Below are 23,434 nucleotides of genomic sequence, written 5' to 3'. Positions count from 1 at the left end.
ATAAATTACAAGTAGTATGAAAGAGTTGTAAGGTGCACAGACATGATGCAAATAGGAGTGTGATCTTCATATAATTTGTGTCCACAACACATAATCAGCATTGCAGACTTTGTTCTCATTTCACAAAATTTTATGAGATCACGTTGCAGCATTCAGTTGTAAACTTAAGAAGTAGTGCAGAAGTGATCGATGTGTGGAAGCAGTAGTCCTTTGTGTGTTTGTGTATAGAGAAATCAGCTGGAGGCCAGTTAGTGGTACTACAAGACGAAGGAAAAAAAATGTTTTCTGGTGGCATGTTGATTTGATTATAACTGACTGATAGTTTACTGGGTGGATGTTGATGCAGTGGGTGGTGTCCAGGGTGGAAAGGGACCTTGCAGGTTAGGTGACAGCTGATGACCAACTCTAATGCATTACAGTTTGCCTCTGAATCGGGCAGATGAAGCAGTGAACCAGACAGCTGGGGGCCCAGATATGAAAATAACCAGTGCTGTTCAAAGGAGGTTGAAATTATTCAGTTGCCAGAGGAAGTACAATCAAAGCTGGGCCTTTTTTCATGGTTTTGGCATTTGGCATTTCCTCATCCCACTAGAGGTCCTTGGTGGTGATAGTTTCCACGAATTTGAATGACTCAGTTGATGGTGACATTGTTTGCTGAAATATAATTAGCTAAATTTTCTGTAAACCTCAAAGAGTTCTAGATCCCCATTAGCTTCCGGATGGTGGTCACTAGTCTTCCTGGGCTCCACACTTTACAACTAAACAGCCATTAGTCAACATAATGCAGTTTGTGGTACAAAAAGAGGCAGCTCAAATAAGAACACTTCTCTGTGATAAGTGGACTCAACATTTTTGGAGTTTAACTGATGGTCTGTGGAGGCGCAGTCATTTGTGTAGGGGTAATAGGTCATGGATGAGAGCTGAACAACACAGGATCTGGGATGTGTGTCCTGTCTGTCAGGAAGTGGGTGGCTGATCTTGACCGAACCTCTCTCTCCCAACAGTTGATGGAGGATGGGATGTGTCGGCTGGTGGCCACGCTGCCTCAGCTGGACGAGCAGCGATGCCCGGATATGTTCCGCTGCACCGACGAGGTTTCCTACTGGCTGCACGAGAACGAGGAGAGGAAACAGCAGATCGTGGCACTGAAGGAGACCATCTCTGAGCTGCAAGAGGAGCTTAGGAACCACCGGCACCGCATCAAGGTTCTAGAGCTGCAGGTGAGTTGTTAGTATAGCTACTTAGCAGGCCGGGTCAACTATCAGCTGAAATCCTTTCAACTACTTTGGGTACCGGCTTTAGTCTACCTGGACGCCACCTGAACGTTGGCAACAATCTGACTGGTTCCATTTTCCCAGACAAGATGTAAGGGAATTCATTTAAAATATAGTAATGTGACTTATTGTGTTTCACTTGGAATTAACACTTCTTCTGTTCTTCTGAGTGTGACGTTGAATACACCTCATCAGTCAGACGTGAGAAAGATTTGAATGACCATTATTCATCTTAACTACAGGGTTGTGCATTACTAATACATGCACCTTTACCATTTCTTGTATTTCTTCTGCCCAGATCCCTTTGATTGAGGAACTTTTCGTTCTAGACTTGGATATTTATGTAAAGAAGTCTTGAGAGCGATTTGATTTGATATGTAGTTTCACTATCGACCACTGATTGTTGGAATACAAATGATGCCACATTGTTATATAGATCAAGGCATACTTGCAGTGCCATTTGAGAGAAAGGGGGCATTTTATTTTCCTACAGTTTTTGTTGTCTGTATTCTATTGATGTCTGTAATCTAGTTTAATATAGGAAACACTTTGTACAGTAAGTATTGTAGATACTGCACTGTAATGTGGTGCCTGGTCATCAAGCTGTTTCCCCCCAGCATGTCCTTGACCCTGGTCACTAACAGGATTAGTGCTGCCTCATGCGTCTCAGGCAGTGAGCCTGCAAACAGGCTCTCAGCTGGGCTGGCTAGTGGCCACAGGTGGATGGTGGCCAGGGCTAATGTGTGTTGTACATGGGAACGGGGCAGGGGAGTGGGCTTCGGAGAGTGTGGTAATGGGAGTTACAGTAAGGTTATCCTCCCTTTCCAGGCTAGGAATAGACCAGAGTGCATCTTACGCTTTAGAAGTGAAAGTACTGCGATACCCCTAGCAGCATCAGTGGAGTGGCGGTGTGATTTTTACATTGTCGTTCACTGCCTATACTCTGTGTGTGTGTGTGTGTGTGTGTGTGTGTGTGTGTTTGTGTTTGTATGTGTCAGAATGAAGAGAGGAACCATTTTAACATGTCCATGCAGCAGCGTTTTCATGAGATGGAGGTGCACTATGCTGAAGCCACCACCCTATTGCACTTACAGGGCACGCTCATCCTAGACCTACAGGTATACTGCACGGTCCTATCACAAATGCAGGTTTCTGATAACTTTTCAAGGGTACACATATTACACACACACTCCTGAGATGTATTGAAAACACAGCTCTGATCAACCTGGAGCCTGGACCCCATTGCAATGCTTAATTAATTTGTTTCTGAGCTGAAAAGGTAAATCATGGCTCAGGAGGATTGTCACCTAGATGCCAGGACAGGGAGCTTTGGTGTTGTCAGCATCTCATTGACATTTAGTGACAGTCATTCTAAAATGTTTTGTCACATTAGTTTTAGTTCAACAGTTTGACAAAAAAAAAAACAAGTGCAACTAATTTTATGGAAATTTACTTTATTGTTACTGTCGGGTGAAAACCTTGTATCTTTAAAATGTCAACTTTTCAGGAGCTAAGAAGAGCAAATTGTTTTTAGCTTGACACCGATTACAAACCATGAGTTTGGCTGTTTGCTCGTCTTCCTGTGTAGAACCAGCTCCATAACCTGACAGTCTTGGTGGAGAAAGTGAAAAGGAGTCCTGGTTGCATGATCAACATAGTCCGCCCCAACTCTCTGATGAGTGCTCAGGAGGCCCTGCAGCCAGGTACACACACTCTGAAACACACATGCAAACACGCGTACCTGTATGTGCTTACACACGCACACACACAATCACCTCCATTGTCAGCAAAAACTGCTGCAGCTCTTACCACAAATTGCCATGCTTGACCAGCAGAGGGAGCCAAAACTACTCCTGTCTCACTCTTTCTTCCCTCAGAGATTCAGCATGTGAGGAACTGCCCCATAGACTGTGCCTCTATCTACTACAATGGAGTGAAGAGATCAGGTCTCTACACAGTAGTGCCCTCAATAGTTGGCATGCCTGTGGAAGTCTACTGTGATATGGACACTGATGGTGAGTTACACACATTGGTAGGCAGAAACACACACACACACACACACACACTTTATTGACACATCACACTGGGATGGCAGGATGGCTCAGCTGTTTGGCAGAATCTACTTCAATCGGATCACCCAAGTTTCAAGCCCCACGTTAGCAAGCATCCGCTCTGTTGAAGTGTCCCTGAGCAAGATGCTGAGTCCCTACCAGCTCCAGGGCCTGTGCTGTAGGCTAGCTGACCCTGACCTCTGACCTGGAGGGATGGGGAGCAAGGGAAAAGATAATTTCCCTATAATGATAAGTAAAGTAACCCATTCTGTATACCTTCCTTCCTTCTTCCTTAGGTGGCGGCTGGACAGTGATCCAGCGGCGGGTCGATGGCTCGGTGAGCTTCGACCGGAGCTGGAGGGACTACAGGGAGGGTTTTGGTGACCTGCACTCAGAGTTCTGGCTGGGCAACGACCACATCCACGACCTGAGCAGCCAAGGAGACTATACCCTCCGCATTGACCTGGAGGACTGGGGCAACAAGCACAAACATGCCCTCTACCAGAGCTTCAGGTCAGTGGCACACACAGACAGGTCGAATTGGTTGCTGTCTCAAAGGGAGAGACAACAACTAATATGACCAAAGGGCCCTATATCAGGGCTAAATGTCCCACTGTTCTTCTTTGTGTGTGTGTGTGTGTGTCCAGTGTGGAAGATGAGGACCACCAGTACCGTCTGCATGTGTCAGGCTTCAGCGGCACGGTGCAGGACTCGTTCAGCTGGTACCATGATAAGCAGAGTTTCAGCACGCCCGACAGCGGCAACATCTGTGCTGAGATCTCCCACGGCGGCTGGTGGTACAACCAGTGCTTCTACGCCAACCTTAACGGAGTCTACTACAGGGTAAGGGGTGCACAGGTGTCCTCTCGCTCTACTCCACTTTTGAATTCATAAATTACACGGCATTCACTACTTCCTTATCCCGCAGGGAGGACGCTACAGCCCCAAAGGACGGGGCCCCCTCGGTCCTGATGGGGTCGTCTGGTACTCCTGGAGAGACTCTGACTATTACTCCCTCCGCAAAGTCAGCATGATGATCCGCCCGCGCACCTTCCGAACCCGTCTGTCACCCTGAACCGCTGTCGACATGGCAACCGCAAGGGCACAGGGATGACATGGTCACCTCGCTGTGGTGATGACCGTGGTGATATGGGAGCCAGGGGTGATAAGCGGTCCAGGGATCACTTCTAATGGCTGATCTCATCAAGAAGGAAGTGGATGGCAATTATGTCATCAACAGTTTTGGTAGTGAATGTACCTGGAGAGTAACCTCTGGAGAGTAACCTCTGGAAATGGTGTCTCTGGTGCTATTTTTAAACTGAGTGCATATACGGCCAGTACACTCATGAGATTCCCTAAACTATGGACTTCTGCTACATATTTTTGGAAATGAAACACAAAGACAGTTTGGGACGTGGACATTTTTCATTCAGTCAGGGAAGAGAATCCTCCCGTATTTTGTACTTCTATTTTGTACCTTTAGTTTGACACTTTCCATTCAGCAAGAATAAAAGCTGGATGTGTGTGATGGGTTGACAGAGTGGAGGGGCCTGAGGTTTCTCCAACCACTGAGAGGAGACAGTGCCACTGGCAGGCAGAGCATGTGAGACTGCTTAAAGGATAAGGCTGGTGTTTTTTAATGCATTGCTTACCGTCAACAAATCCTATGAAAATAACAAAATCAACAATGCGTTTGCTCTACTCCCGTTACTTTCTGACTTCCCACGTACCGTCTTTAGCCGTCCACCCGGAAGTCATTGGCTCCAATTGTAAGCTAAAAACCTTGAAATACAGCTCACAAAGACATAGTTTCAATTTTAAAAATCGCTAACTGTTACCACGAAAAGTCAAGCTGTTGTAGTTATTACCAAATCAAATTCAAATGGGAACAAATTCTTCATTACACCAGGGACTATTTTCGGTGCTACAGAACTACTTTCCTGAGATCGCAAAGTGTTTACAGCCGGCTTATTAAGTTGTTTGAGGAAAAAGTCGGCTGGCCCGGTGCATCGTGATGATGAAATATGCTGCCCAGAGCAACGGCATGGCTCTTTGACGTGTTTTTAAACGTTTTTTTAATACAATGGAGTTCTATGGCTGCTGGGACATGGCTTCAGTGGGCACCGGCTACATGGACGAGATTTGTTGGCAAAACAAAATCATTGCTGATTTTGTTATTTTCATAGGATTTGTTGACGCAAGCAACACATTAAAAAACACCAGCCTTATCCTTTAACAAATACTCTGCAAATTATGTGTGCTTATTCCATGTATTTATAATTACTCTATTATCCTATTTTCAGTCACTATGAATTTCAGCCAACTATGAATTTAATCCAGTGTGTACCTTTACATTAGACCATAAAGGGTATGAATACTCATCTATTCAAACAAGTCATAACATAATTTCTAAGAACACTGAATTGTACTAGATATGATCCCATCCCTTTGATTTGACCTCCTTAAGTGCTACTGTCCCACAGTAGGCTCAGGCAAAGAAGTGCTGTTGGAGGACCGTGTATACATGCATACGTACTGTACAATAAAGGGGAATACACTACACATACGTCTACAGTGGAAACTGTGTTTCAAAACAGAATGTTTCCACTGAGCTTTCCTGTTGAAAAGTAAAACATTATCTGGCTTACGGTCGGAAAATAATGAGTAGTACTTGGTGTATGGTATACAGAATACTGTTTATCTGTGGTGTCAAGTTGGTTGCTACTTGCTTACATCCAGAATGGCATCACACAGGGGATTCCACAGTCCTTTAGCATACCAGCAGGCATGTGTCAATATAACAGGCATGTGTCGGCGAGAGGTGAAGTCTATAGGCTACAAGGTTGGAGTCAATTCATTTCCAGCTCAATTATTTCAATATACAAGTTGAAAACAAAATTCACCAATAATTCCAATATTTTTTATAGGCTGGATAAGATTCTTTGTACAGCAAAACATTTTAAATTTTCAAATTATGAACAAACTTAACAGCGAGCCAAGCCCTGATAGAAAGGAACTGAACACACAGTACACACATTCTGCAAAATAACTGACATTGAAGTTGAGAATGTGTGGTCTGTTGAATTATATGTGAAGTGTTTAAGTTCTTCTCCTCTGGCTGCTGTATGTAGGCTACACATCCAGCTGCACCTGATGGCAGCGAGAGCTGAATGCAGGGTGAAAAGGCTCTTTCACTGCCTCCACTCCAAGGCTGCACAAACACACCCTTTGACGCTCCGCACAGCCGACCGACTCATTCTCATTCCTATCCATCTCTACGTAAGAATCTGCTGAAGGGAATAAGGGCTTTACTGTGAGTGAGTTAGTGAGTGTGTAGTGTGTGCGTAAACTCTGAACTATACAGAGGGCAAGACAAGGTTTCTCTCATAGTCTCCAACACACACACAAAGAAACAAATATGCAGCCGCGATGAGTACAAATCAGTGTTTAATAAATCAAACAGAATTTCTGCTCCTCTTTCTGAGTTACATTGTATTGCAAATATTTCTATACATAAAATAGTATCTCAAAGACCAAAAAGCACATGATAGATCCAATAGAATATATATTTGTATTTATCAAATGATAAGAAAACAAAGAGTGAACGAGATTAGAGGCTGATTGAAAATTGGGCTGTGAAAAGCAAAAGCAAAACTAGAAGACGTAATTCCTGGCTCCGTCCCAAACTCTAGACCAGCCTGATTTTTCAACGTTAACAAAGATTCTCAGAGTTGACAGTGCTGCTACGGACTCCTTCATATAAAACTCCATAATCTGGGTGAAAAAGGACACAAGGGGCTACTTCAGGCTTCAGGAGTACTGGGACAGAGCGACTGTGTTTGGCACTGACTCAAGGGAGGTATTGGTTCACTGACTTTTGGCTTCAATGTACAATGCATAAAAGAACGAACCCCAACTTGTGTCCATTTTCCTTTGGGCTTTTACAAGTATATTCCACATTTCTAGGCATCTGCGTTTTTTTTTTTTTTTTGTTTGTTTTGTTTTTTTACTGAAATGTAAACTGCAGTGTCACAGCAGGCAGACTGTGGGAAAACAACCAAGCCAAGCATTTCCATTTTACCCCGAAGACAAGGCACATTGATAGGAAGGGGGCGGGGCTTCCTGTTCGTGTTTGAGGAAGTGTAGGATGAAAAGTGGGCGAGGCACTGCCAGCAGTGTTTGGACACACTCACAGGCAAGAAGACACACAAACACACACTCTTTCTCTCTGTCAACTCTCTCAAATCTGTTGGATTCTTAAAACAAGGGGATGCAATGTGACTTTAAGCCTGTGCAGTTGCATACTATTATGTATGGGGTAACTCCCATAGTTGTGCATAAACAGGATTTGTATCACGTTACAGAAACAGGGGTTAGACCCATGCAACAAGACAGCAAAGGCAATACATGATTGCAAACTGGGGCTTGAATGTTTCCTTCCTTTGTCACAATTTGCTGAACTTGGACAAAGGGAGCGGTCTGTATGACTCTTAACTGCTGGCCCTCCGATTACAAACCATGAGTGTTTCTATTCAGCTGTTTGTAGCTGTGGCAAACTGTAACTGTTACAAAGTTCAAAGAGCAGCTGAAAAATGTAACACTGGGTATTAACTGGGGCTGCGGGCCTGTGTACAAAGGGAGAAACATGGTGAGAGAGAGAGAGAGACAGAGACAGAGAGACAGAGAGAGAGAGAGAGAGAGACCACAGAGTAAGAAAGAAAGATACAGGAAGAGATATGGAGAAGGAAAAGCAAACACGGGGGATGGAGAGGATTCAAGAAATTGAAGTTCAAGGGAGGAGAGAGATAGCAAGAATATTTTGGATGTTGAGCTGGCTTAATTCATCTCGTCTTCTATCTTGAGACTGACAGCTGTTGCTTTTACATGGTGGTGAACTGACCGTGTGCTTGTCTCAGCTTCGCAGCAATCTGGGGTTGGAGGAGAGATAAAAATTAAATGTAAACATAGAGGCAGAAAGGACTCAAAAACAAGCATTTGCTTACTGATATCATGCTACGGTTTTAATATCTTTAATAAGCACTATGCAATCATTCCCCAAACAATGAGGCAACAAGTGTGATAGGCTGTTATTTACCATGATAAATGTTAGATAGAAATGCCTTTACCGTCTCATAAAACTTGACTTGCTCCTCCAGGTACAGCTGCATGACCCTGTTGTAGTCGTAGATACGGTTGCTATGGAAGTGGTTCATCTCAGCTGTGGGGCGGGAAAAGGGGGAAACCCAATTAACACAGGTTCAGCTCCATTTCAGCTGATTTTGTAAAACCCACACTTCAACCTATAGTACGCTTGCACAGTAGCTGATGGAGTATAATACCTTGTAGTGCATATGACATGGTGCTGACTCGTTTAGCCATGGTGACTTTTTCCTGAGGGGTGATTTTACTGGTGGCCACCAGCTTGTCGCCCTCCTTCACCTTCTCTATGGCTGCCTGGAAGAGTTTTAAAAAAATGGTCTTCAGTTACCTCTTATATGGATAAAACACCATTTAATTCACTGAAAGCTTCAAACTTTCATCTGCACCCAGATCCTGGTGATGGAATTTGAAAAGGAGCAAAGTGACAAACTGATATATTCACAAGAAAACAGCTTTAGCATTTTCCAGTATTTTTTATATCTCATCTGCCTTTGAAACTTGAGCTTTAGGTATAAGAAGAAGACACCCAATGACTTTGTTTTCTAATAAAATACTGTATCCTTTTTGTGTTGCTGGTCCCCGTTTCTCCTGGCATGGGAGCTGAAGTACCTTATGGACTCCGATGGTGTCGGGGAAGCATCCAAGAAGACCCTTATATTCATTGTTGGTCTCCATGAGGAAGTGGAGGTCTTTCCTAGGCTGGAAAGGCAGCACACACACACACACACACACACACACACAGACACACACAAACACACAAGAAATACATAAATATAACAGGAAAAAACAGCAAGATAGACCCCAATTTTTCAGAGCATGTTATCTAAAATTGGGATAATAATGAAGAAGTCGAATGCAACACAGGAAACCACACAGGGATCTGAAACCAACAAGATTGACCACAGGAAAACAATGCATAACTTAGATGTGTTGTCACAGGAGTGACTTGAGAGTGAAACACCCAGAGTTAAATCTCAGACACAAGAGTCTAACTGCAACTCTAAAATAGGGATTCAAGTTTACCATAGTTCAAGTTCCCCTTATTAGACCATGGATTCAGCTGAGCATGAGTACACAAATAGAAGCAGCTTATTTAGCTGAATTATCCACTTAACCTACATCTGGCTGTTTGCACAGTAAATTCGACTCACAAATCCTCCCTAATTGTGAATATTTCAATATTTCATGGGAATGCTGCATGCAGGCTCTACAGGAGAACGTAACAGAGCAAGCTAAAAGAAATACTGGGTTGAATCCATGTCCAGACAGAGGCTCTGTCTCTAGACTGATGCACTCCATCACCACATGGGATCACAGGTATTGCTAAACTTAAGCCAAACCACTCTAGAGAACCACTGTGTAAAGGGGGAAAAAAACAAAGGGGTTTGAACGTCTGGAGCAGCAGATGCTTACCAGATGAATCCTCCTTGTGGATGCTGCTGGGACATCAAACAGAGGGCCCAGGTTTGATTTCATTACACACCACACAGATCACCACACACAGAATGAGCAGAAAAGCTACATTCATGTCAAAGCTAGATTTAGGACGCTCTGTTGTGGCTGTCACTGAAAATAGTCCTGCCTTCCCTTGGCCTCTTCCTTTAAAGATAACAAACACTTCACCAGCAGGACGCTCAGTTGAAGGGGTCAACATGAGGTCACAACTAGGACGTAAACAGGGAGGAAAGCGAAATGTTCATTGATATCGAGGAGGTGGCATAATAGTGAAAAATCATAGGGTGGGCAAGGCGAGAGAGAGTGAACACAAAGCGGTGATGGGGACGATGAAGGGGCCTGAAATAAACTTTAAGACCTCTGAGATGTCAGGAAGTAGCACAGAGGGACAGGATGCTGACCCCTCCCCCCACCCCCCTTCTCCCTTGTTACTGAGGGGAACAAAGTCCATTCAACACCCCTCCAAGGGATAGTATTAAACTCCAAGGCCTAAACAATAAAAAAAAGACAATAGACCCAAGACTATTTGAGTGAAAATGAAGGAACGGCAAACATTTCTTGGGTTCTCGATAAATTGCTGTACTGTATTGGCAATACCAAAGGGAAAGAAATTAACAAACAATTCTGTAACTGAACTTTAAAATAGCAGTGATATTGGGCTGAAACAGAAGGAAATGTACATACCTGCTCTGCCACCATCAGAGCTATCTCCTCATATGTCTTTCCTGCTGCTGTCATGGCATCAGTCAGGGTGGACTCTCCTACAGCAGGAATGGGTTCAAATATATCATCAAATATTTTGTGATCACCATGTTTCTACAGAGAATCTGTGTGTAAATCTGCTGCAAAACAAGTTTCCCCATACCGACTGTTACAAAAAGTGCTTCTACTTCTGTTACTACTGTTACGATGATTACATCTGTAGATTACAGCAGCATTATGCAATCAACGGAGGCTATCATGCCTATCAATCACTTAAAAGTGCAATCACAGGCAGCAATGTAAACTGCAATTCCCACTGAATAGATGCAACTGCCGAGTGCTTGCACCTGGGAAGTCAAGATTTGCTGGCACTCAAAACAAAGTTTGATGCCAGATATTTCTGTTCATCGTTGTACCTTGGTATCCGCTGCTGTTGAAGACAGAGGAGAGGTTTTGGAAAGCTTTGCCGATTCTCTGGTACTCTTTTGGCAAAGCTGTGGAAGCAATAAAACATGTACATGCACGCACACACATTCACAAACAGTCAAAAAAAGGTCTGTGAATGAACTACCTTGAGTTGACAAAATAGAGACTCAGCATAATGGATCATACTTAAGTATAAATAGCAATTACATAACAAAGGTGTGGCCCCTGTGTAGTAAGCTATTTATTCAGTGTGTACGTACGGCCTGTACATCTCTTCCAGTGCTCCTGGCCCACTGTGAGGATTTCCTTCACCCCATCATCCATGGCTTTGGTAAACCTACTGAACTGATCACATTTCTGTTCCCTGTGGAGGAGGAACACCATTAACTTCAAAGCCTCTGGAGCCGTGGTTTGCCATTTTCAGTGATTTAGAGCAAAGCGTGATCTAACTCACACTTCTATGGGGTCCAGGTCTGCAGCTTCAGGCTCTATAGAGGAGAAGATCATCACTCCCACTGCCTCGTCCTTCTCTGCTTTTCTCTTCCCCGTCTTCCAGTCCTGCATCAGTAAATCACTCATTTTAATCAACGAATAATGACAAATAATAATAATACCAAACCTAAAATTCTAGTAATGGCAGGTTATCATCTTAGTTCTTCAGTGTACTTGGATGAAATGCCTTTATGCAGCCTTCTGAAGCTTATTGCAACAATCAAGTATTTTTCCCCCAAAAAAGCCATCAAACTTTCCTAGGTTTAATACACATTATTTGAGGGAGCAAGGGCAGAGAAGTAATGGCACATTTTGTATCATCTTGTCCTCAGTGTAACTAGTCATCACTCAGGATAATACCCAAATCAAATTAAAGTAATGAAACCTACTGTATATAGTTATAGCCTTTTATCAGCCTTTTAAAGTCAAGTCAAATTTACTTTAAGCACTTTCAACAGATGGTTCTAATGACCAAAGCAGGCCTTTTCTATCCTTAGGTGACACAATATTTATACACACATCATTTGAGGGCTTGAGGGTGAAGAAGTGGAGGGAGCATGCCATACCTTCTCATCCTTGTAGGTGAGGAAGAGCTGGAAAACTTCACTGTTGGAGACGACCGGGTGCCTGCACATCCTGGTCATCCAACCCTGCAACCGCTCCATACGCATCTTAATAAACTCTTCCTCGAATCGCCCTGGAAAGGAGGGAGGGAAGGAAAGGGAGGAGAGAAGGCAAACAAGGATAAGGGGGAAGGAGGAAAGAGTGACAGAAAGAAAGAAAAAGATGTAACTTGAGTGTTCTCTTCAGCACCTTTATCTCCTTTCTAACTGAAGAGGAGTGTCCCACACTGGCGGAGGTCAGAGAGTCAGACGCTTACCTGTCACCTGCTTATCTGGTAAAGAGGGGATGGGGATGGCCGACCCAAATTTGTCCAGGAGCCGCTCGTACAACCAATCAAAGTGCTTGTATCTGTGATTGACTGGTCTGTTTGTGGTCTGCAAACCAATAACATGGAGTTATATACACTGGACGTTTGCAAAGTGGTGGCATACACTATATCATTAGTTTTACCACATTGTATTTATGTTTTATGAGGTGTGGGAAAACAAGATGTAATGACGCAATTAAGTTTCACATCTTGATCCACTCTCCACACAGATTGTAAGGGTGCGATCACACCTACAGTTTGTTTTCTTTGGTCTGAATCATGGTGGAAAGGTTTACTTTACTGCATTTTTTTGTATTTGGTTCGTTTAGGTTCACAATGCCTAATTACAAGCAAACCAGGGCTTGTAAACAAAAGTCATGGACTCACAAGTAGCTTGTTTTTTGGAGTTGTGGTAATCTGTCATCCTGCCAGGTTAGAGATTTTGGCTAATTCTGTAACGTGCCCCAAGTCATTCTATTGGTGTATCGAAGTTTATGGCACTACAAGGACAATGTGAGCAGGGTTGATTCAGGACAGCTTATTCGGGCTCAGTTTAACAATTGCGCTAGAGTGAAAAAGCTGTTAGATACTTACATTGGGTGTGACTTGGTACTCGATGTAGCTCTTCAGGCCGTACATCTTGGTGCCTTTCTTGGGGTCAGCCACCACGCAGTCTAGCTGGGCTTCTGGGTAGGACCACACCGGACCAACTTCCCCCACCTGAGCATAAGACATTTGGTTTAAAAACCTGCCACTCTACATTTTATGGTACACAAACATAAATCCAAAAGAAACAATGTTTTGAAAAACGATTTAATGCAGTAATACTGCCACATACAGGCAGTATATAAAGTATTACCACAGTAATCTACCTGACAAGCAAGGAAAACTGTGCTTAGTTCTGCCCATGGCTCTCATCTAGAAAGGGAGCCACAATATGACAGAGAACTTACTTTACTTTGGTCAGGCAGATTATAGCGCTGCTACTACTACTACTACCACTACTATTACTACTACCACCCGATAATGTATATATTCAAAACAATTCATATAGCTATATTCAAGTAACATACATAGATGGGTAGCTTGTCTTTGCCCTTAACAAGCTGCTTGCATAGGAGGTAGAGCTCTGGACCGGACTTGGAGAAACCAGGGAACCTGCTCAAAGAGATAAACAACAGGTTTAAGACAAAGATATGGTTAGCAACAACACCTCTCAGCTGGTCTAAAATCCCTGTTGAGCACAGCCTCATGTGGCTTATTGCTTAACAAACTCTTACTTGTTGAGGGAGATTTTCATGGAAGACCCGTGAGCTCCGCCTCTCTGCATGGCTCCGCTCTCCCCAGATTCAGATTCAGCGTAACCTCCGGAGGACTTGACATCATCCCACTCATCATCCCACTCGTCATCCTCTGCTCCTAGAGTCACATGCATGTACACATGGCTGTAATTTCCAAATCAGATGGCACAATAAGTACAGATTGTGTATCCCACAATGCATTCAATGACCTATACCTCTTTCTGAATACAAGAACAGAATTGTGGGAGATGTATGAAATCAATGAATCAATTAGATACTACTCAAAAAAGAAGACATGATTTGTAGAACATGATTTACTCAAGAGCTGTAAACTGTGATGAAGTTTGGTAGTGCACAGACAGTAGGAGGCTATAGGACAAAAGGACCAAGGGCCCGATTCAGACCATAAGACCTGCGTAACTTTACAGAGTCTGAATCGGGCCCAAAGTGAACATGGAATATATATTTCCATACATACACAGCAGGCAAATGAGCATAAGTACATTTCTGCACCACATTCATTGAGATCGAACTCCATGAACCCACTAAAACACATCCCACAATAACAGACCACTATCACAATCCTCTAAATCAAGGTTAAGCACATTAGTCAATTAAAAGCTACATCAAAGTGTTAAGATCAAGATACAAATGAAAATGTCTCACACACATGCCTTTAAGTATGTAAATAATTCCATGCTGGAAACTCTTAGTCTTTTTGAGCACTTATTGCCAATCCAACACTCAAAACAAAAAATTCAGGAAAACATTCCCACTAGGCAATGCTTGGGATACCTGTGCAATCGATAAGGTAAGGGTATGGATAGATGTCTTTGCAAAGAGAAAAAAGAAAGGAAAAGGTTTGTTAATTCTCCTCCTCGCCATTTATTCCCTTGTTCTCTTTTTAAAATAACAACTTTGTATAGGAACTGAAGAATTTAGAAAACAGGCTGAGTAATATGGCCCTTTGAGTCATACATGAGGCCAACTTTTCCATTTTCTGGTGAAAACAAAATCATGACCTGATTGTGGTGTCCAGACACTGGATCATCACTATGGTAAATTTCTATGGAGGAGCATGCCAGGGACAGACGACTAAGCAGAACCACATCTGGCTGTTTGAGCCAGTTAAGGCCCTGTGCCAGTTTAGGTCACTCCGACTCTCAACAGACCTGAGTCAAACTTGGTGTTGTCTCGGTCAAAGTCAGAGAAATGTAATATGAATTGATTTTCAAACATTTCCCTGTGATGGTTTAATTTAATAAAACCCCACCCACTGATACTCCAAGAAGTTTAAAACTAAGAATTATCATTGCCAATACCACTTGGCCACTTGTCTGGCTCCGAATGACTTTTAACTCCTGCTGGCAAACACACTAATGAAACAGATGGCAAGACAAACCTTAGATGAAAACAAGCTAAAAACAAAACATTAGAGAAAGACTACTCCCTAAATCCCTATAGTCTTGCTACCACACAAAGAAGATCAAAACACACACAATTTTACTCTTTTCAAACATCAATGATAGCTTCACTCTTTCACTACAACAGAGGCCATTTTATCCGAACGCCTGAAGAACTGAGTGTGGTTAGAGGAATCAAATATTTACTAATAATCAGGATGTAACAGGATGTAACAGTCCTTTACATGATAATCCAGGGCAAGCATTCCCGCAGAAAGCCAATTCATAAGTTAAACAAATGATGTACTAACCCACAAATAATGACTAATAGAGGACATCAGGCTCTGCCGTCATAACACTACACGACCGTCAGACAGGCAGCACCATTCACCCGCCACCTAATCTAAATGTTACAGGGTTGAGCATGTGAGCGAGTGTGGTTATGTCACTGGGGTTATCAAATGGGCACCTTCCGTCACTTGAGGTCACATTTAGTCACATTTACTTCACATTTAGGCTTATACCTGGTTCACAGCACTACCCAATAATTTCTAAACTCGCTACTGGTCTCCACAACAACCGGCTACTGGGACGACTGAGCCTGCTGGCTTGAAACCGCCCACTCAGCAGTTCAGAAACCAAACTGTGTCAGCAAACCATAAGTTTATTTATATAAAAGGTAATCATAACAAGAGCGGAGAACGGTGTATTACCACCCACTCCTGCTACCACAGTTATGAATCATATGATATACAGTATCAGTTATCTATTTTTTCAGAACTTCATTTTGCTGATCATTATGTCTGTCAGCTCATTTGGTACCAAGTGTACAGTGAGAAGAGGCAAAATCTTATAATTCCTAATTGGCACAAGCTCATAAGCAGTAACTTTAATGTACTGACACACACATACAACTTCTTAGTTACCATGGTTTCTACCAGAACAGCTCTTCTTACCTGGGCCCTGGTAAGCCTGAGGGTGGCTCTGTGCTACAGAGCTCCAGGGGTCGGCAGCAGGGCTCTTCCCAGTCTGGGTGCCCTCTGGCTTAGACGCCCAGTTGTTGGAGGAGCCCCCTGTGGCGTCCGTGTTCCACACCGACCACGGATCATTACCGTTACTAGCCTGGGAGGGAGAGAGAGAGGGGGAGAGAATGTGACAGAGGAAAGACAGAGGAAAGATCGAGGATGGAACGGAAATGTGGAGAGAGAGAGAGAGAGAGAGAGAGAGAGAGAGAGAGAGAGAGAGAGAGAGAGACACAGAGAGAGACAGAGAGAGAGAGAGAGAGACACACAGAGAGAGAGAGAGAGAGAGAGAGAGGGAGGTTGCAGTATAGTCTGTGGTCTGTTTAATGAGAAGCTGACAGTAGTCTTAAAACATGATGCAAACCTGGTCTGCTCGACACAGTGACCATGTTCTGTGGTATGAAATGACTCCTGCTCAACACATGCAGCACCCAGAAAGTACTGCTTAATGCTGCACATTTGGACAAAGGCACATGCTTACAACCATACATGCACACACACACAACCCTTCTCCACACACACACTATTCTTTTACAGTACTTAAAGGCCAAAAATGCAACTACATGCCATGCACATGAGGAAGGCATAGACCACAAATCACACTGCAGGTATATAACATATGGGTGTATGCATGACCATGTATCTTAAGCTTAAGGCTTTAACTTAAGACATTAACTAGACAAAGGAGTAAGGCATGAATAAAATGGCTGCAGAGGAACAATCCTAATTTCATTACTTCTGCAATGTTACTAGATACACACACATATAAACACATAGACAAACATAAACTGACCAGTTGTTTCAAAGAAAATTGCTACAGCGAAATACAAAACACTGCAGTGACGAATAAAACACTTCAGCAACATTTTCTGGATTTAGCAGCACTTTTAAGATTATTAGACAACATTTTACACTATAACCAGGCATTTTGAAGTTTATAAAATGATGATATACATAGGATTATCATCACCATCTGTAGTAAATGCTTGAGTTCAGGGCTAATTTCATGATTTGACAGTGTGATCATTCAACTTTATGTGGTACGTGAGGATCATCGACTTTGATCTATGAAGCTGTTTGGTTTCACTGGTGCTGATCCGCTGTTCAACTGATAGGGGTGAGGGGGGTCGATTGGTGACGTGTGTGTGTGTGTGCGTGTGTGTGCGTGTGTGTGTGTACGCATGCGTGTGTGTAGCATGGGGTGAATGGGGAGGGTGAGATCATGCTTTCTGCAGGCGGTGGGAGGAGGTGGGGAAATTTGCAAAGGCAGACCGATCAGGGTGAGGGGATCGGGGGCAGAGGTCAGGGGGGTTCGTGCCCCTGGTCCCCCTCATGTGGCGTTACCTCATCGGGGACGGAGGGAGGGGGGAACCGGGGTGTCGGGGGTGTCCGGCTGGGGACTCAAGTCCCCAGCATCCACCTTGAGGGGAGAAGAAGGTGACAGTGAACGTGTACACCCAGGAGGGGAAGGCTAAAGTGATGTCAGATGCAGGTCTGTGTATGTGAGTCAGACAGAAAGAGTGAGAGAGTGAGTGAGTGAGTGAGTGAGTGAGTGAGTGAGTGAGTGAGTGAGTGAGTGAGTGAGTGAGTGAGAGAGAGAGAGAGAGAGAGAGAGAGAGAGAGAGAGAGAGAGAGAGAGAGGAGAGAGAGAGAGAGAGAGAGAGAGAGAGGAGAGCATGAGGGAAAAGGTGATAGGCTGATACATTCCTGCCTTGACTCACCACTTAGTTGTCCAAATTTCTACTGATCCAGCACACTCACTGCTATGGAACTTCCTGCCTACCAACTGCAGCAGATTTTCAGTGATCTTATTTCTCTCCATTCTGTTTTACTACATCTAAAGACTGTGTCCGTTAATAAATGACCTGACCATGCAGAAATACCCTTGACGAAAGCTGCTCTCACTTCTGCATCTCTGAGGCCCGCACCGGGCTAGAACAACGTCAGTAAAACTCTGAGGTCATCCCTCACTTCTGCTTTATGCTCTTCTTTTAGTTTTCCACCAGCAGCAACACTCCACCACACATACTTGGGGGTGAGAGGCCGAAGTGTGCAGGCATTGTGCTGGAACAGGGAAGGGAGGTGGCAGGGTGGCAGTGAGAGGCAGGGTGCACTGTGCATGGTGCTAATTATATAAGTTTATGCTTGCTTATTGTATGCACATACTTACACAAGCACAAAATTTGCATTGAAGCCTTGTATTTCCCCCTTTCTAAGAAAGGATGCTATTGAGTATTTTAAGTACTGGGCATGGTCGGTTGATCTAATATAATATGCAGTGTGTGTGTGTGTGTCTGTGCCTTGTAGTACTGGTTTGGTGCAGGTACTGATGTGGGGGCAAAGGCGTCAAAGAAGGACAGGTCTGGAGGTGCTGCATTTCCTACATTTCCCACACTCGGAGCAGCTGTTGTGGCTGCTGGTCCTGGGAATGACGGAAACTGCTTACCGAGCTAGAAGTGGGGTGACGAGAGACAGAGGGAGAGACAGAAAACAGTCCCATTAGTATAACAAATCCAGATATTCCAGTGTGATCTAATGTCTTTTAAAGGTGCATTCCTCTGTGGTAAGGTGATCATGTGTCATTGGCATGCATTGGCTTTGGAACTGGGTTTCTCACTTTCTCCGTTTATCCACAATGTGATCGCATTGGCTGTTAATACTGAAGATTTCACCTTTAAATTCACTTTAGGTTATGACAATAACATAACTAAGCCCTTTCTCTAGTTTTGTAGGTCAACACCCTGTGCAGAATATTTTTTTCAGTTCTGCTTCATATCAATACAGTGCATTAAAATAGAAGCTGGTTGCTTGAGACACAGCCTGTGTCCTGATGTTAATCATTAAAAAAGCAGAAGAACACGAGTAGCAAGCTGTGATAGGTCGTCAATGGGGATATTATGATCTGGAGGCAGAATCAAAACAGTCTGGGGGCAGCTGGGGAGGTAACTAAGGGTCACACACACACACACACACACACACACACAACATTGTGTGTGCTGTTGTGCTCAGTAATGTTTAGAGTAGGGCTAAACTGTTTAACAGACTTATCTGTCTTTACTTTTAACCAAGGTCTCTCTCTCTCTCTCTCTCTCTCTCTCTCTCTCTCTCTCTCTGTCTGTCTAAATGGCTACAGAGTGAATCACTACCGGGATGAAGTCACAGTTACTGGACCAAGATGGACACACACACACACACACACACACACACACACACACACACACACATCAACATAAAAACACGCTATTAAGCAGAACTCTGAAGGAGGCACATCCTGTTGTGATTTTAGGTTCAGGCAAGAGACAGCAACACAGTATGCGGTAAATGCAGAGACATATTCTTGTCTATATTGAGATTTTGTTTGTGGTAGATAGAAGCATTAAGAGGTTGAAAAGTTAAATGTTTGCTTGTACTCTGAAGTAGACAGCAGACATGGCACAGCTTGACCTTACAGCAGATAAATAGGTTCCTTTTTTTGCTTGATTTGCAGTAAAGGCTAAAGTAAACTTCTTTCAAATATCTGAACCATGTGTCTGCGACTGCTGTTCATGCGAGGTGAAATTCCCACATGCTGAGCGATTGGCTCCCTCACCTCGATGTAGTCTTCTGGCACCAGTCCAATTTCCCCTCTGGAATTCTGTGCTTCGATCCAGCCGCCTCCAATATGCTGAAACAGAGTGAGACGCAGCACGTCAGTATGAACGGCTGGGATGGGCTGTGGGCGGCACAAGCAGCTCTCTGCCCCGACGCTGCCGGGACAAACTCCTGTACATTCAGTTTACTTAAAAAGTGACTCTGTTTTCCTGATAAGTCCTGATTGGCTGGAGACAGATTTCGATAGGGAAACTATGCAGGTCAGCACACAGTGAGTGACCTTTGAACTGCTGTCAACTGGCGGTAGTGACATCATGTTTACTCTCCCTCTCTTTTCCCCTTTTATATTTATTTCGCTCTCTGTGTTTGTGGCACACAGTGTTTATAATCTGTGATCATGTGAGTTGGGCCTTTATAGGCCTGTTGATTTACAGTTACAACAGTGTTACAGATGAGCAAACAGCACACACATTTTAACTAGAGACTACAGAAGAGTAGGCTATTATAGTTAACTAAACCTAAATCTAGGAGTGGAAACACCACAATTTAAAATCAAAATAAACTTCATGAAATAAACTGAAACTAAATTGAAACTTCAAAGTGAGTCACCAAAAGAAATAAAATGAACCTTGTTTTGATTAACTCTTAATAAACTGATGCATACTACACAAAACAGGTACCACCAACACACTCTATACAGACACTGAACTTTGAGTAAAAACTACACAAAAACTGAAGATTTATGACAGATGAAAATTTAACAAAAACTAACAAACACTGAAACCTAAATTAAACTAAACTGAAAATCAAATTTGAAATGAATGGAACCAGTAAAATGAATAACCCTGATAGTAAGTGAATTCACACTGACACAAGCTGTGTTTTGGATATAGTGCTGCAGTGATAGATAGACACTGGGACCCTAAACCTAAGGGGGTGAGGGAGGAAGAGGAAGAGGAGTTGTGGTATGGCTGTACCTGATTGGTGATAGTGATTGTCTCGCCTTCTTTCACCGTCAACTCGTTGTTTCCAGGCTCAGCATGGAAGTCGTACAAAACCTGCGCCTGAAGGAGAGCCAACACAATCAGGGACAGACACACAGAGACAGAAAACCAAAAAGGGTTCACTCCAGGTTTGTTGGACAATTTGTGTTGACAGGCGCATACACACCTAAACACACAAACATGCACATGTGTACTCTCTGTGGCGTGAAGTCAGGCAAAGTGAAACAGGCCAAACTAGTTCTTCTGGGCCTGTTGTGCTGACTCAAACTAGGCACCAGTATAAACCAAAAACAAGGCCTGAACCAAAACTTTACCTGGTTCACTTTTATTACCAGAGCATACAGTTCTCACAGTGACCCACATTGACTAACCTGCCCTTGCCTCTGGGCCCCAGAGGAGCGCGCGCACACACACACACACACACACACACACACACACACCTCAGTGAGAGGGGATAGAGAGAAAACAACCCTGAATATGACTTCACCTCTCACAGTTCACTTAAACCATGTCCTATTTTAGAGCATCAGCAAACTCCTAGGCTATTTATTTTCCTAAATCCTAAATTTGACTAAGCTATTCAGATTCACTTTGATTAGCATTCACTGAAGGTGAGGAGTCGGTGTGCTCTTGGTTATCAAAGCAGTGTAGAATTCACAGTGCTAGGCTAACTACCATGTTCATTAACCAGTGAGGGGGAAGGCAGGTCTATTAGCTGCTTCTCTGAATACAGATCTATTTTCGCGTTCGCCTGCCAGCTCCCACGGATCAAGGAAGAGGGATATTTTCAAACAGGGACTAAATAAGTAGAGGGACAACTCACAAGTCTTAGTAACCACAGCCCAGGTGCCTGTAGCCGCAGTTTTACTATTTATATGTACTGAAAGCACTTTGGTTCAGTTTCTGCCTGGACCAATGATGATCTCAACCTTAACGCTGATCAATAAGATATAGACCTGGATGGCATAATATGGTTTGTTAAAATGTTATTTGATATTTAATTTAATAGACTGGAATGTGGAACTACAAAGAGCAAACATACAAGATTTTGGCCAAAATGAGCATCAGACACCAACCCACGTATTTCCTGTCCTAATAATAGCATCAGTAATAGTGATAATGATAATAACAACAACTATAATCACTCTCAACCACACACATTCATGAAAAACACACAAAAACACCCAAGACTACAGTTCCCAGCATTCCATGCGGCAGATATGACCCGCACTGGAAAGGTAGTAAAATGTCACAAGACACTTTCTTAATGAGACACATTTTCCATGTATAGGAAAAACATTCGTAGCATATTAAGCGCTTACAGTAACGTTGTAAACGCCCCTTATACACGTCTAAACCACAGTTTTAAAAAGTTTGTCGGCTCTTAATAACGTATAGCTGAGCAAGTAAGGAATTCACTATTAATGCGAGAAACTGCAACGCTCCGTCTGTGCCTCAACCAACCCGTAGCCCGCAAATTTCGCAGATATAATTACATGCAAAAATGACAGGAGACAGCAGAACCTGCTTGACGATAAAACACCCCAGAAAAGTTGTCAAACCTACCTTGTTTGCCATTGTCGGAGCGTTGATCAATCATTACAAAAACAGGCCCTGCGGTTTTCAGGATTTCAACTCCTCAGCTGGACATTTTCCCCCGCTGCTTTCAACTACGGCGAAGAAAACAAGCTAATTCCTCCCCGGGAGAGCCGCCGCGCGAGCAGTTTAGCTTTAATACATTACTAAATGCCGTTTGCCCTTTAACCTCAAACCCTTGGAGAGACGGTAGGAAACAGTTCAGTGCGACTGCAAGTTTGAACCGCGTAGTGAACTGAGCTGCTGACAGCGGAGGGAGTGACCTGCAGCGGGGAGCACAACCGGAAAGGTAGCCTCGAGCCTACGGCCCCTCCAAGACATGACCAGTTAAAAAAAACAACGAAATAAATAAAATAATAATAACCAGATAAAAACAAGAATAATAATAATAATAATAATTATTATTATTATTATTATGATTATTAAATTACCTTTATTTATAGAGCACTTATAAAGATAAAAATTTGAGCAATAAATAAAAACGTGAACAAAAATAAAGAAGAAAAAATAATAAAATACAAAAGGGCAAATGTACAGAATTATTTAAAAAAAAAAAATACAAATAATAATATACAGTATAAATATGATAATATATTTTATTTATAGGCCACTTATGAACATATATAAAAATGATAGCAATAAATAAAAACGTGAACAATAGGCTAACTAAAGATGAAAAAGAAGAATAACCTCTTTTAGCAAGAAAGTAGGTGTTTAGAATGTTCCTTTAAAATATTCAAGGCCTATCTATCTTTCTTTTCTGGTTAGTAGGCTATTTTGTAGCCAGTTTAGGTTCAGAGGTTTAGACTCTCTTGTTTCTTAGTCTTCTTAGTCCGACCAGTGTTTGATGTTCTGGTGTATCATTATGATTAGTAAGTAGACTGCATCATTCTTTACTGTCAATGTTTTTGACAGCTCACAGCTGGCCCAAAGGGAGTAACCCCAAACTCATTTCTGATGCTGATGTCGCCCTCTGCTGGACTAAATGCGGTATTACATTATAAGCCAGATCCAGCGTCCCAGTAG

The 23,434-nt window shown here is 43.0% G+C and overlaps 2 protein-coding genes across 2 annotated transcripts in view; one reads left to right on the top strand and one right to left on the bottom strand.

Moving 5' to 3' along the window:
• LOC139638192 (angiopoietin-related protein 7) overlaps positions 1 to 4,400 on the top strand; it is a 4,706-nt gene extending 306 nt beyond the window's left edge. Inside the window, exons 2-8 of the mRNA XM_071512238.1 lie at positions 1,005 to 1,220; positions 2,273 to 2,392; positions 2,863 to 2,977; positions 3,152 to 3,289; positions 3,622 to 3,838; positions 3,973 to 4,168; positions 4,254 to 4,400. Coding sequence (XP_071368339.1) covers positions 1,005 to 1,220; positions 2,273 to 2,392; positions 2,863 to 2,977; positions 3,152 to 3,289; positions 3,622 to 3,838; positions 3,973 to 4,168; positions 4,254 to 4,400 — 1,149 coding nt within the window. The remainder of the gene's footprint in view (positions 1 to 1,004; positions 1,221 to 2,272; positions 2,393 to 2,862; positions 2,978 to 3,151; positions 3,290 to 3,621; positions 3,839 to 3,972; positions 4,169 to 4,253) is intronic.
• Positions 4,401 to 6,762: 2,362 nt separating this feature from the next.
• snx9b (sorting nexin 9b) lies at positions 6,763 to 22,654 on the bottom strand. The gene is made up of 19 exons (XM_071512234.1): positions 22,379 to 22,654; positions 20,786 to 20,872; positions 19,807 to 19,881; positions 18,518 to 18,667; positions 17,580 to 17,637; positions 16,152 to 16,343; positions 13,772 to 13,910; positions 13,565 to 13,649; positions 13,086 to 13,211; positions 12,441 to 12,558; positions 12,127 to 12,257; positions 11,523 to 11,626; positions 11,329 to 11,432; positions 11,059 to 11,136; positions 10,625 to 10,701; positions 9,095 to 9,184; positions 8,665 to 8,779; positions 8,452 to 8,543; positions 6,763 to 8,253 (listed from the first exon to the last, which is right to left on the bottom strand). The coding sequence occupies exons 1-19, from the start codon at positions 22,388 to 22,390 to the stop codon at positions 8,206 to 8,208; spliced, it is 1,881 nt and encodes a 626-aa protein (XP_071368335.1). The 5' UTR covers positions 22,391 to 22,654; the 3' UTR covers positions 6,763 to 8,205.
• Between the last annotated feature and the right edge of the window lie 780 nt (positions 22,655 to 23,434).

This window comes from Centroberyx affinis, unplaced genomic scaffold (genome assembly GCF_046629955.1).
Source record: "Centroberyx affinis isolate AG114_WGS23_722 - 3 ecotype Tasmania unplaced genomic scaffold, CSIRO-AGI_Caff_v1 ptg006179l_1, whole genome shotgun sequence".
Lineage (NCBI taxonomy): Eukaryota > Metazoa > Chordata > Actinopteri > Beryciformes > Berycidae > Centroberyx > Centroberyx affinis.
This window is presented reverse-complemented; position numbering and strand designations above follow the sequence as displayed.